This window comes from Grammomys surdaster, unplaced genomic scaffold (assembly GCF_004785775.1).
Source record: "Grammomys surdaster isolate TR1022 unplaced genomic scaffold, NIH_TR_1.0 581, whole genome shotgun sequence".
Lineage (NCBI taxonomy): Eukaryota > Metazoa > Chordata > Mammalia > Rodentia > Muridae > Grammomys > Grammomys surdaster.
The window spans coordinates 227,188-241,037 of record NW_021605000.1 but is presented as its reverse complement, the minus strand read 5'-3'; the positions used below and the strand labels follow the sequence as shown (position 1 = coordinate 241,037).

General features: G+C 43.5%; 1 protein-coding gene across 2 annotated transcripts in view; it reads right to left on the bottom strand.

The window, feature by feature from the left end:
* Positions 1 to 13,850, bottom strand: part of Cdrt1 (CMT1A duplicated region transcript 1) — a 38,643-nt gene that overhangs the window by 13,213 nt on the left and 11,580 nt on the right. For both annotated transcript variants that reach the window (XM_028781938.1, XM_028781939.1), the window contains exons 6-10: positions 13,292 to 13,401; positions 9,955 to 10,155; positions 7,490 to 7,611; positions 3,191 to 3,339; positions 1,695 to 1,837 (exon numbers count right to left, since the gene is read on the bottom strand). In XM_028781938.1, the coding sequence (XP_028637771.1) occupies positions 1,695 to 1,837; positions 3,191 to 3,339; positions 7,490 to 7,611; positions 9,955 to 10,155; positions 13,292 to 13,401 (725 nt within the window). The remainder of the gene's footprint in view (positions 1 to 1,694; positions 1,838 to 3,190; positions 3,340 to 7,489; positions 7,612 to 9,954; positions 10,156 to 13,291; positions 13,402 to 13,850) is intronic.

The window sequence follows — 13,850 nt, the reverse complement described above, 5'->3', positions numbered from 1 at the left end:
AAAATAAAAATCCAGAGTATAAGATCACCATCTGTCAAACCAACTTTTCATGCTCAGGTTTCTTCTCTCATAGCCTTCTCCCACGCTATAATCAAAACTCAAAATTTTAGTTAAAAGCATTGAATCAGTTTCCTTTCTCTAGATCCTCTTCCAGATAGCAACTGCCTACCACATTCAAAAGATGAATACCAATTCAATCCCTAGACTCCTTCAGAAAAGCACTCTATAAAATAATTGTTTGCTGCCAATCAAATATATTTTGAGCAACTTATGTCTAGCTCACACCATTACAGAAGGGCGGAAGAGCCTGCAAACAAGGCCTTAGCCACATCCTCCAGGTAGTTATGGTTTTTCTGCGTCCTTGCCAGGTATCAAGAACCAATATGAGGCTGGAGAGATGGTTCAATGATTAAGAGTATTTGTTGCTCCTTCATGGGCATGGTTCCCAGCACAAACACGATGGTTCGCAAACACCTGGGACTCCAGTTCTGGGAGATCTAGCACCCTCTTCCGACCCCCACAAGAACCAAGCACTCACATGAGGCACATGCTCACACACTGGCAAAACACTCACACATAAAATAAAGTTAGTAACTCTAATTTAAAGTCTGTAAATAACAAATCTGAATCATATGTGGGTGGTGACATCCATGGAGAGTGGTAGTATCTGAAGTTGTCTTCTAGCAGACAGAAGGCCCATGGATTAATGAGATGACAAATTATGAAATTGAGATAAGTCTTGCTAGGTGCTATTTAGAAAGATTTAAAAACATACAGCTAATAGTTTTCAGGGAACATCATAAAGTTGACTGCCTTGTTGAGGTCACAGCTTGATTGTGGTACACTGAAAGGTTTCCCCACTCTGACTTCCTTCCCCGGGGATTAGGTAAATCCACTGAGCACAGGCCTTTCTTAGTATCCACCAGCTAATAATGTAGTTATCGTGTGCTACAAAGAGCATTTGGATGTATACACGTATCTTATATCTTATACCACATGCCTCTCACAAGGCTGGTGTATACGGAGTGTCGAGAAATCTAGAGCCTGACTTATTAAATGACTAGCCTCAGATAGATTCCCCTAAGGAATCCCCTGACTCTTTTAATCAAGTAATATAGCATTTGGTTTCTTGGCACTTTAATGCACTGAGGGTAAGAAGCATTATCCCTGTAGTCTATAAAACCATAGGCACAGCAGAATCATTAATTGGCTCCAGTAGCCATTCAAGTGAGCCCAGCTTTGACTACCAAGCAGCCATCAGCACTAAATTTGGACTGGAATCAAAAAACGAAACCCATTTGCAGGCCTGGAACAGAACCTAGTCCGTAAACTTTGAAGTATAAACTTTTTAAATGTCTTTTGTTATTTTTAGGCCTTGACATGTGGATCATTTTAAGGTTCTGCAAGCACATTTCCCTGGCATAAACACTAAGTCCAAGAGTACTAAGTTTAGAGATGGCATTATTTGGGACAATCTGGTGGTGCACCAAATAGCTAACAGATGTGAGTTTATTGTGTGTCACATGTTTTCTTTAATCTCAGCACTAAGTAGGCTGAAGCAAGATCACAAGTTCCAAGCCAACCTGGGCTACCCAGGAAGACCTGCTCTCACTCCACCCCACTAGAGCAGCAGCACACAGAGGGACCGATCCACTGACGACTGCACATTTACCACCCCGCTTCCCAGCACCTACTTAGGATGTTTGAAGGCCATCAGGCACCGCTCATACTTTCCCACCATGCTCCAGGCCATGACCAGACCATCAGCACCTCCAGAGACAAGATGCCATTGGTTAAAGAACAGGCACTTCACAGCTCCCTCATGCCCAGTCAGAGTCTGTAAGAAAAGATGCCAGTACTTTCAGACCCTCTCAAGTTAGACTGTGACTTCTCTGCTGGCCAGAGTTGGAGGCTTCTTTAGAGGAACCCCAAAGCTATATCCCACTTCTCCCGTGACTGCCTCCTCATGTAGCATGTCCCTCAGCTGACTTAACTTCTCCTCTAAGAAGGCCAGAGAAACCCATGCCTCCCTCTTGGCAGATGGCCCTTCCACACTTGGGAGGAATATGACTAAGGTTAAGTACTTGTTCTGGTCATTTCCCTAGAGCACAGAGGCCTGAAGTCCCTCTTGCCGACTGTCATCCTCAACTCTTTGCCATGACTCAGAGGGTATATAGGGGCATTCTAATGCCTGCAGCTGAGGCTCAACCACAAAAAGACCGGTGTGGAAAAAATCCCATGTTTCACTGTGGTCTCGTGGTCCTACCTCAAGCAAGATTTTACTAGTACTTACTAGAGCCAGGAGTCCAAATCTGGCAAGGACATGTTTGTGGACACAGGCTGTGGTTTGGATGCACCCCACAGAATCCACTTGCTGGATTCTGAATCCTCAAATCCATAAGTCAATGCTCAAACTTCCTGAGCCTCTGAGAGGTGATAGCATTGTGATGCTGTGCTCTCAGTAATGTATTGATCTGGCCAGGGACTTGTGTCTTGTCCTGGGAGAGACTTTGTTTGAAAAGCAGTGGCCTTTGGCATGTTTTCTCTGTCTCGTCATCTGCTGCTCTCCACCATGGCTTGGCCCATCCCAAAGACCTTTACTGGATGCCGGCACTGTGCTCTTGGACTATGCGCCAAATAAGTTTCTATTCTTTATAAACTATAGTCTTGGGTATTTTGTTAAGAATAACAAAATACTGAATAGACTAAGACAATTTTCTATTGCCTTTCCAGCACTTTTTTTTTTGCTTTTGCTTTACCAAAATAATTGGTTCTTAGAAAAAGAACGAATAGGTTATTGAAAAAAAAAATGTGTTATTTTCTGGACCACCAGCTAGGGCCGTAGCAAGATATTCTAGGAGAGTACTCTGTTAGTACTGGAAGAGTACCTGCCTCTGCTTCTCTTAGAAGGCCCTGGGGCTCATATGCTATGACTGTTCGGAGTCAGAATGCAGCCTTCATCTATCCACTGGTTTCATAGTGTGGAGTATGATGGGGGAGCCGGTGATCCTAACCGACCCTGACTGTCTTTGGAGACCCTTCCTTGGGTGATTCTGGGTTTCCCTGTTGCTAGTTATATAACTCGTTTGATTGAGGATGGTCTAGGGAGTTACCTGGAGGAACAGACATTCATGTCCTTTGAACCAGTCCCCAATGCTCCTGCTCCAGTCCCAGCACACTGACTACTCACCTTTTGCAGCTGAGCTGTGACAACATGCCACACCTTGACTATGCCTCGCTCACAGCTGCTCACAATGTAGGTCTCACTGATCCTGGCAGCCAAGATGGGATCTTTGTGTTTAAAGGTCTTCAGGCACTTCCCTGTCTCTATGTCCCATTCTGACAAAGAGAGGTGACAGGAGAGGTGAGAGGGAGGGGAGAAGATTACAGTGAAGTTCTGCTTCTTGTCATAAAATGGTGCTTAGTGAATCTTCCCCCCAGAACCTTCATCTGGCTGGCACCCCCTCCAGGCTCATCAGCAGTGACACAGAGCCCCTGAGAGGGGAAGGATAGGTGAACAAATAGAGCTGCAAGATGCTTCAAGTGGGGGCCACAGTTCTAGGATGGATGCCAAAAGTCCTACTTCACCAGCCCCTAAAAGTTCCTTTGTCCTGAGGTGACAGAACAAGTAACCTAAGAGAAAGATGTCCAGAGCTGAGACTTGCAAAGCATTAACACTGAGCAAGGAACTACAGTGTCTGCTGTGGGCTGCCCTTGTCATCTCTGGGCAAACTGTTTCTCTTCCCCACTGAGCAGAAGAGGAAACTGATCCCAGAAATTTCCTCAAGTTAGAAAAGGACTGAGGGGAGAGCTGGGAACTGAAACCAGGGTGTCTGGGGCCTCTGTTCCATTGTGAACTGAGCTCTCACACTGTAAGTAAGCTTTCCTTTCCGTGTTTTTCCACATGTACATCTTGTCCTGTTTATAACATCACCAGGGGAAAAAAAAATGAAAAGCTAGCCAGGCAGTGATGGTGCATGCCTTTAATCCCAGCACTCAGGAGGCAGTGGAGGCAGGCAGATCTCTGTGAGTTCAAGGCCAGCCTGAACTACAGAGTAATTTCTCTAGGATAGCCAGGGCTACACAGAGAAACCCTATCTTGGGGTGGGGGGAGTGGTGTTAAAGATTTGTTGGTAAAGTGATTTGCTTCAAAGAACTTTAAAACTATGAAATTACTTTTTGTTACTTCAGTGGTGTCCTAGTCTATTCCATTTTGGTAGCCCAGGTGGGTGGCAGAGCTCTTGAAAGACCAGGTAGGGTAGGGGCCACAGCCCAGGACAGAGTGACCGAAATGGTATTTTGTTAATTATGGATTTAAAGCCTTGGTTTGGCCTTTTAAAATGCTGGACTCAAACATGTATCTTGATCACTCAGTTATTTTGGTGCCCTTCAAATTTTATACACGAGGTAAGGGTCTAACTGCCCTCTCCGGAGTCCCAACCCCACTGTGAGGTTCTGAGGAGGCATGCAGCCTTCCTTACCAGCCCTACAACACCATGGGTCATAATGCTAAGACTTGAGCTCTACCTTGTACTTAGTCAGGAGTCCCCAACTGGGGACCTTGGAGACCAAGACTCTTGGATGGCTTCCAGGCTGTGGCTGCTCTTTTGTCTCAAACCCTCATCTAGACAGTTTCCTCCATGGCTTTTGCAAAAACCAACGGCTGCAAAGATGTTCATTTGGATGGGTAAGGATATATATGGCAGTCGGGAGAGTGACTCCTTCCTTCACTGAGTCTGAGCACCTCTGGGTCCCTCTCCTATGTTCTTTCTCTCTGCCTATCCCTGGCAGGCAGTGACTCCCTAGACCTCTGCTTTTTCTTCTCCTTCCTCCTGCTTTCCTGAAGAAATCTCATCCACACTTAGGTCTTGCATCTTTCATTATGAGTTCACACCACCATATTCATACATTCCACATCCTCGGGTTTAACCAATCACAAATCAAAGTATGTCGTGGCCAAAATGGCATCTGTACTAGACACTGTATACTTGAATGTACACATAGACTTTTTGTCACTGGTACTAAACAATGTTGAACCACAACTATTAATATGCCATTTGCATTGTACTATATATTATATGTCAACTAGAGGTGGTTTAAAGCATACAGAGGGATGTACAGGTGTTCAATAAAAGTATTGTGCTATTTCACATAGGAGGACGTGTATCCTCAGATGTGGCTCGTATTCAGAGGAGGAGCTCCTGGTGTCAGTCTCCTGTGGACCCAGAGGAACAACTGAAATTAGCAACCATCAAATCCACCTATCTAGAGCCCTCGGCCAGGGCATCTATTTCTGGGAAATTCTCACATGAAAGTCCTCAGAAATCTCTCCTTCACTGTATTTGCTCTTGAAGGCTGCTAGAACATATTGCCACAAAGTTTCTGGCTGAAATATAAATGTATTGTCCTTTATAGATGTGAGATACGATACCATGGCTGATGCTCCCCTACAGGGGGAAATCTATTTCTTTGTCCTTCTCTATGGCCTTCTGGAAGCCACCCTGTCCCTTGGCTCATGATCCGTTCTACCACCTTCCATGTCAGCAATTTTCCACCTCTCCAACCCTCTTCAACAGTCACATCTCCATTGGATTACAGTCAAGAACACTTCTCTGTTTCTTATGGAGCCACATTAATACATTGGCTCACCATTAGTAATACAGGATAATCTCCACATTCTAAGGTGGAGATATTAATTAATTATATCTAAAAACAATCTTTTTTGCTTCCCAAGATGTGTTAATCCATATGTCATTGCTTTAATAAAACACCTATCATGACTATATGTTACTGCTTTAACAAAATACCTATCATGTGTCTATATGCCATTGCTTTATCAAAACACCTATCATGTGTATTTATGATGAGATTTTATTCAGCCCAAAGGCTTGAGGGTACTAATATCAGCTGTTGTCTGTTGAGGGCCTGCTTAGCTGTTTCACCTCATGGTGGAAACATGTATGCATGTGCATGTATGTGTATGTGTGTAGGAACATTGACAAACTGGATGCCAGGAGTCCCACACTCCTTTCTGTGGGCAATGCCCCTGGTTGGCCCCAAGACTTCCCAACCAGGCTGTATGTCACTTCCACTTGCCACAGTGATGACCAAGCTTCTAACACATGTATCTTTAGGGGAACACAGCCAAGGACAAAATAATAAGATAATCTAGCCACCAGTTCCAAGAATTAGGTGTAAATACTTTCACTCGATCTTTGCTCTGCCTGCCACACTCAACATGTCTAAAACTGAACCTACGACCACCTTTCCAGTTTTCCCCTACTTTGTTCTCCCTTTACAGTCTTTATTATTTCCATGAATTGTGTTTTTATATGCCTGGAAGCTTGGGGGTTTTTAAATGGCATTATTACTTGCTTTTTCTAGCCTTCTTTTTATATCTAGTTGGTGAGAAAGTCCTAGCAATTTCCCCTCTGGAAGCCTGTCTTCGGCCTGAGCCATTGAATATGAAGCCACTTCCGTCTGAGTTCCCTCATGCTGCTTGTTCTCAAGAATTCTGAAGAAACAGCAGCAGTTTTCTAGGGTGCAAGGTGTCCTAATTTTTCCTCTCTCTCCACATAGTCACTTTCTTCCATGTTCCTCCAAACTCACATCTGACTTCCTGTCTCAAGTATGCATTAGACCATGTCAGGTCCAAACTGAAAACACACCTATGGCTTTAAGGTTCAGTGTTGTATCATGATGCAAGAAGTGCCCTATAATCCGTCCCAGCTTAGAAGACCTATATTCAACACCACACACGGCAGTCCAGCCACACCAAAGAACTAGAAGTACTCAGTACAATCTTTCCCATCCATCTGTCTGTCCATGCACAACTGTCTATCCTTGTTCATTCTGCTTGGAATATCTCCTACTACCTGCCTTAAGATCACACTTAAATCGTGTCCTGCTGATGAAGCCTTTCCTCATTTACTCTTATTTCTATGTTCCCTTTGAATGTTGCCTGTGGTTAGGAGCACATGACTGAGAGCCAGGCAGTCCAGTTCGAATCCTACTTTTTCTCTTTGTAGTTCTGATTGTGGCTACTTTACTGTCCCAGTGATTGTGATGGTATTGCTAATTATTAATTTGACAAAATCAAGAATCACATGGGTGATGAGCCTCAGAACATGTTTGCTTGGGATTATCTTAATTACATCAACCAACTGGAATACCCCACTCACTGTGGGTGGTAACATTCCCTAGGCAGGTGATTCTCAGGTAGTGTTGAATGGACAGATTGACAGATACATGAATAGATGTGCAAATAACAGAATAAAAGCTAGTTATAGAAATGAGTGAGTGAGGTGGAATGTGCTTGAAATCCTAGAACCCAGGAGGCTGAGACAGGAGGATCATGATTCAAAGCAGCCCGGACTATATCAAGAAACACTGTCTAAGGTGGAGGAGGAGGAATGAAGGGAAGAGAAGGAGAGGAAGGGGAAAGGATGGAAAATGAGGTGAAGAAAGAAAACTAAGGCAAACCTCTCACCTTTTACCTGTCCATCTTTTGCCCCAGATACAAGCCTGTTCTTATATAGATCCAGGCAAGTGATTGTCCCCTGGTGGCCGTAAAAGATTCGTACACAAGCCCCAGTTTTCACATCCCAGTACCTGCAGAAATGAAGGCATGTTTTAGAGATTTTCTGAAGGCCCAGAGGATCCTACTGTGTAGGGTTCCTTTAGATAGCTAGATAGTTAAGTAGGCATCAGAGTCTTGTCACTGTTGGCGTCGGTAAGATCATCTTCATAGAAAAAGTAAATCAGCACAGGGTACACTTTAGAACTAGTAACCGGTAAGCAAGTCCATGGGCCACACATCAACCTACAAAACTCAAAACCATTCCTCTGTCTCTAACCAGCTGGAAAGCATAAGGATATGATGCCGTTCTGAATGGAATGGAGTTGTGAGGCTTAATAAGAGTGCACTAGACTGCTATAGCAAGAGTTTTAAACAGAAAAAGAAGGGAGCTTGGGAGATAACTGAGCAAGAAAGAAAGACAAGGGCCTGAGTTTGACCCCTAGAACTTACATAATTAATAAAGAGCTAGCGTGGTGACCTGTGCTTGTACTGTGAGCAATGGGCAGATCATGGGGCTTCCTAACCAATCAGCCTAGATGAGTTCTAGGCAGTGACACACTCTATCTCAAAAAAGAAAAGATGGATACACATTGAGAAGGATTAGGTTGGGGCTATAGCTAGAGCTCAGTACCTTGCATTTGTGAAGTCCCAGGTTCGATCCCAGGCACTGGGACAGAGGTTAGGTATTACCCCGAGGAGCGAGAGGGAAGGCAGAGATGAAACAGAGTAAACTAGTGGATGGATAAACAGAAATGAAGCCTCGTGCAGACTGGTGATGACCGCATGGTGTGAACTGTCATGTACAGCCAGCTCAGTTCCCTCTCACTAACATTCAAACCCAAAAATAAACCGGAATGAACAAAAGTCAGAGAATAGCCACGGAAGAATGAGATAAAGGACTTACCCTACCACAGATTTTAAAGCAAAGTAATTGAAACACTTGTTGAGCGAGGACAGCCACACAGAAAAGTGAAATACAACAGAGAGCCTAGGAACAGGAGATAGGGATGCAAGCCTTAGGGCACAGCTAGCCTTGCAGACAAGTGGGAGGCTTTATTTTCATGAATGATGCTGAGAGTGTTGGGGACACAAATGAAGAGCTTCTTAAAACAAGAGGCTGTCATAACAAAAATGAAGTGTAGGTAGACTGAGTACCTGAAGGTGAAAGGCAGAAATAAAATAAAACAGGGCTTTTACAGAGACACCACAAAGCCAGACGTGATGCATGAATGCATCCAGCATTCAGGAGGCTATGGCAGGAAGGTTGCTGTGAGCCTTGGCTATGTAGCTAGACAGTTACAAAAGAAAACAACCACAACCCAAAGCTCATACACTCAGGCACCAGGTGACATAGCCAAGATCGTCTGTGGCAGCACTCTAGACCTGAACACCAGAAATTATACAAACACTGATCTGCACAAATATCCACCCAGTAAAACCCTGTGACTCCACACAAATAAGTCATGACTGCTGAACACACCCTCTGGTGAGTCTTAAACCGAGTCCAGGTCAAGACCAAGTGTTTTCAAGGTACCGTTCCATCTAATTTGACTTGAAGCAGAGGTATAAACAAATAGTTGATATTTTTGAAAATATATAAGCAAGAAGCAAAATCTATAAAGAAATGCAAGGCAGTGATCAGTATGGAGCTTTGGGCAACATCACCTATCTGGAAAAAAGAAACGAGGAGGAGGAGATCACTCAGAGGCCAGGGAAGGCCTCTTTCCCAGTCTGAGCAATGGGTGCAGGAATATTTATTACATTCTTTAATATGACAGGCTGAAGGGATAGCTCAGCCATTAGCACAAGTTTGGTTCCTGTACCCATACCAGACAGCTCACAGTGGTCTAGCTCCAGAATATCCAACATCCTCTGTTATCCTCCAAGGGTAACTGCACTCAGCCATATACCCACCCACAGGCATGTACAAATACACATTTAAAAAAAATTAAATAAACCTCTAAAACTAAAATATATGAATATACCCAGTTTAAACATGATTTTGCTTCCATATTATATTTCCCACCCATAAAGAGCTGATTTCTCTTGAAAGGACTTATTTTTTTAAATATATAAATTACATGTTTATTTAAGAATATTTTTTAAAAAACAGGAAAAAATTCTGATTTTTGACACCAACACCAGATAACTTTACAAATCTATTTTAAACAGTAAATATTTTGTATCTTGCAAAAAGAACCTTGTTTTTATAGATATTCTAGAAGTAATGTAACTTAGGATAACCTATAAATAAATAAAATAAATAAATAAATAAATATAAAATGAACAAAGCACTCCATGCTTGCCTCTCCCAAAAGCTACCTAGTTTTGGCTGGCCCTAGAGGGGACAATGATCATGACCTTATACCTCTCACCTGATGCTCAGATCGTAACTCCCGCTCAGGAGAATGTTGTCCTCCTCAGACAGGAAGAGAGCCCTGACGCTGCCGGCGTGGCCTCGGAACTCGATGGGCAGCTCCTTGATCTGCATGATGTCCAGGAGGTGGATCTTCCGATTGGATGATACAGCCATTAGATCTCCCCCATTATAGTGGATGATTCTGTTTTGGTCAAACCTGGGTTTCAGGAGGGGGTGGGGACAGATTATAGGAAAGAGTTAGCATCTTTCCTGGGTCCACATAGCACCTGACTTTTGTCTACAGTGGTGGAGTAATAAGAAATTCAGTGCCTTTCAGAAGGCAAAGCCAAGTGATAATAGGACCTGATGATTCCCTAGCTCACTCTACAGAAGTCTGAGTCAAGGAGGATTAAACCCTGAACACAACTGTAAATGTATATTTTCAAAAATTGCTTATGCATGCTAAATCCCCCAATGTCAGATTAGTCTGAGTAAAAGTTGCCAACCTTAATTGACCGTGGAAGTCTGTTTCTCATAGAAAACTTCAGAGGAATATAGTTGGGAAGTCTAGTGTGCACTGCATTTCCTCTTCCTGTCTTTCCTCCTTAACCAGTATCCAAGTAGCAATTCTTAGGCCTAGGGTTCTATGCCAATAGGTACCACTGGCAATAAAGAAGACTGTGAATCGCCCTTTGCTCTTAATGAGCTTTACAGTCAGTCCACCACTGCCAGGTGAGATGAATTGATCTCCCAATCATAAAACTACTATAGAATTAGACATTATAGGAACAGCATGATCAAATAATTTGTCCAAAAAGAGCCATCTTTAATTGTGAAAGAGAACACTGCTATTACTTACACCACCGTTGCAGAGTAAGGAGGCAACGTTCCAGCAAACAGGAAGGCAAAAATCGCTTTGAACAGGAGGAAATCTTGGTATTTACCTCCTGATCCCTTATGTCACATCTAAAGTGTGACACTCCCCTACACATGTGTTAAGAGCAGCTGTCCCAAGCCTGACTGCATAGGGGTTGATGTCAAAAGTATCCCCTCTCCAGGAAAAAGACATCGGGATGGGTATGGCCCTCATGCCTCACTGGACAACGACAGGGGGACTGGAGCCATTACAAGGTCCCCTTCAAATACTGGAGGTCAGGCCTCTATCCCCTTCGCAAGTTTAGAATTGCCACAGCCCTTCTATACTTAGAGAAGGGAGAAGATGTCAGGGGCAGCCCTGCTTACACACTGAAGGCCTAAAATCAGCCATAGGCCTAAAATCAGCAATAGGCCTGTCATACATGTATACAAACACCAAGTCTTGGGTCTCAGTGGAAAAACATTGAAACAGATGGCTATAAGCTAATCTAAACAGGCAGCTTTTGTGGAAATTTACAAGCCTGAGTAGTCATAGACCTTGTAAATAGGTAGCCTTGGCAGACAATACCAACTTAGATAAGGACAAGTGAGTCATAGGCAGAGTCATAGTGACTTGTCCCCTGAACCTTCACCCAGCTGATACCCGGTTCTGAAGATATCTGTATTCCCCCGAACATCCACACTCCAGTGTCATTCCCTTCCCCACATCCTGCCTTCCTGTGTTTATAACCCCTGTGTGAATGAATTACAATTTGAGAAAAAATAAATTATAAAAAAAAAAAGAGCAGCTGTCCCCACACAATTGGTGAAGCTGTCCTCATGCTGACCAAAACATAAGATACAGGCAACTCAACAAACCTTGTGAATAAAGAGAAGGGAATTAAGCCAAAAAATATGGGGGGGGGAAACTATTAAAATACTTTCTTAAGGCTGGAGGTTACGACTTGGTGGGAGGTACATACAGACCTAGCATGTGCGAGGCCCCATGTTCTATCCCAGCCATACATACATACATACATACATACATACATACATACATGCACAAAAATAAATAAAGGCTTTTGTGGCATATCTAGATGATGTCATGTGTTCAATTGTTATAAACACATTTTCATATTTAAAACAGAGCATTTTACTGTATTGTGATACAGAAATGTATTATTTATTCCCATTTCCTTCAAGTATGTGCTATATGTTTAAAAACATGATTCTGGAGATTACAGTTCAATATTGTTCTGGCTAGGTTTATGTCAAGTTGATATAAGCTGGAGTCATCTGAGAGGAGGGTGTTCTGGATAGCCCAGGTCTTGTATTTTGATACTAATTCCCCTTTCCTGTGAAGGGCTGCAGAGGAGGTGTGAGTCATTACACAGGTGATTTCTAGTGATCCTTCTGCCCATCTTAATTTGTAAAATAAAGGCTGGAGCCAGTGATTGGGTGGAGGAAGGGGGCAGTGGAGAAATAAAGGTTGGTGGAAGAGAGCAGTGGGGAGGATGACTGGAGGGGGACTGGAGGAAGACAATGGAGAAGGAAGACAACGAAGGAGAGGATGACTGGGAAGCAGGAGGTAGAAGGACAAACGCAGGGTCTGGAAAACCCTCAAGTTATAAGGATCTCAGAGCTGGGGAACAGAGTAGTGTAGTGGTATTTACCCAATCTAGGCTTACAGAATATATTCATAATTACGGAGTTGTGTTTTCATTGACCGGTCCTATTCGGATTGGAGATTAAATATCTCCCACTCCAGGAGGGAACGTCAATTGAAATCGTTTCCACAAGACAGTGCTGTAAGCAAGCTTGTAGGGCACTTTCTTAATTAGTGATGCATATGAGAAGGCCGTTGTGGGTGGGGATACCTCTGGACTGGTGGTCCTGGTTTCTGTAACAGAACAGACTGAGGAAGCCATGAGGAACAAGCCAGTAAGAAGAATTCCTCCATGGCCTCTGCATTAGTATCTGCCTCCAGGCTCCTGCCCGGTTTGAGTTCCTGCCTTGGCTTCCCTCAATGGATGCCACATATGGATTCAACATATGTAAGCTAAATAAACCCTTTCCTTCCCAAGCTGCTTTTGGACGTCATGTTTTGTCACAGCAATAGTAACACTAAGACAAATATTAGTGGTTGTCTCCCAGTGACACAGACACAGGAGACTTGTATTTTTTATATACTGACTGGGATTACAGGACTTTTCTCCCTATCCTCGCGTATTAGTTCTCAAGCTGGAATCAGACAATAGTGAAATTGTAAAGAACCAAAGACTTCGTACGTGTAACCTGTCAAAAGTTTGTTGATCAGAATATCCAAAACTAATGAAGTTGAGGTTGGCAGCAGAGAAGGGTGCAGATCAAACATTTGTTGTTCAAATATGCCTGGAGCCTCGTGGGAGGGGCAGTGCCTCTCAAGCCTAAGACAGTCTGGAGGAGCCTAAAGGGCCTTCAAAGGTCCTAAAAGACCCAACTCCTCACACCATACTTACGTGTCGGAGATAATGCGGATGTTGTAGGTGCCACAGAAAACATTCCTTTCCTCCATTTGGACCAGCTGAGTTTCCTGGTTCTGGTAAGCAGTCCACAAGTTGTAATCGTTCTAATGAAGAGAAAATGGAGTCAGAGTTGTCATGGACTTTACCCAGAGTCTAGATACACTGTCCCCATCCCTGATCCCTTCCCTTCAAGGATGTAGTTGCTGTTTGGGATTGTTGGAGAGAGGCCCATAAGCAGATACTTAAGTTACCTGTGCATTAGAAAACACTGAGATAAGGTACTAATTCAGGTTTGAGCTCTGAATTTTCTATAGTTTGGTTCTATGCACTTTCATGGCTAAATTCTAAGTGTTGCTTGGAGCACAACTTTCCTGAAAACGAGTTCACATAGGCTAGCTCACATGGACATGCTCACACATACCAGCTCACATGGACATGCTCACACACTCAAGCTCACATGGACATGCTCACATACACAAGCTCATATGGACATGTTCACACACACCAGCTCACATGGACATGCTCACACACACACACAAGCTCACATGGACAT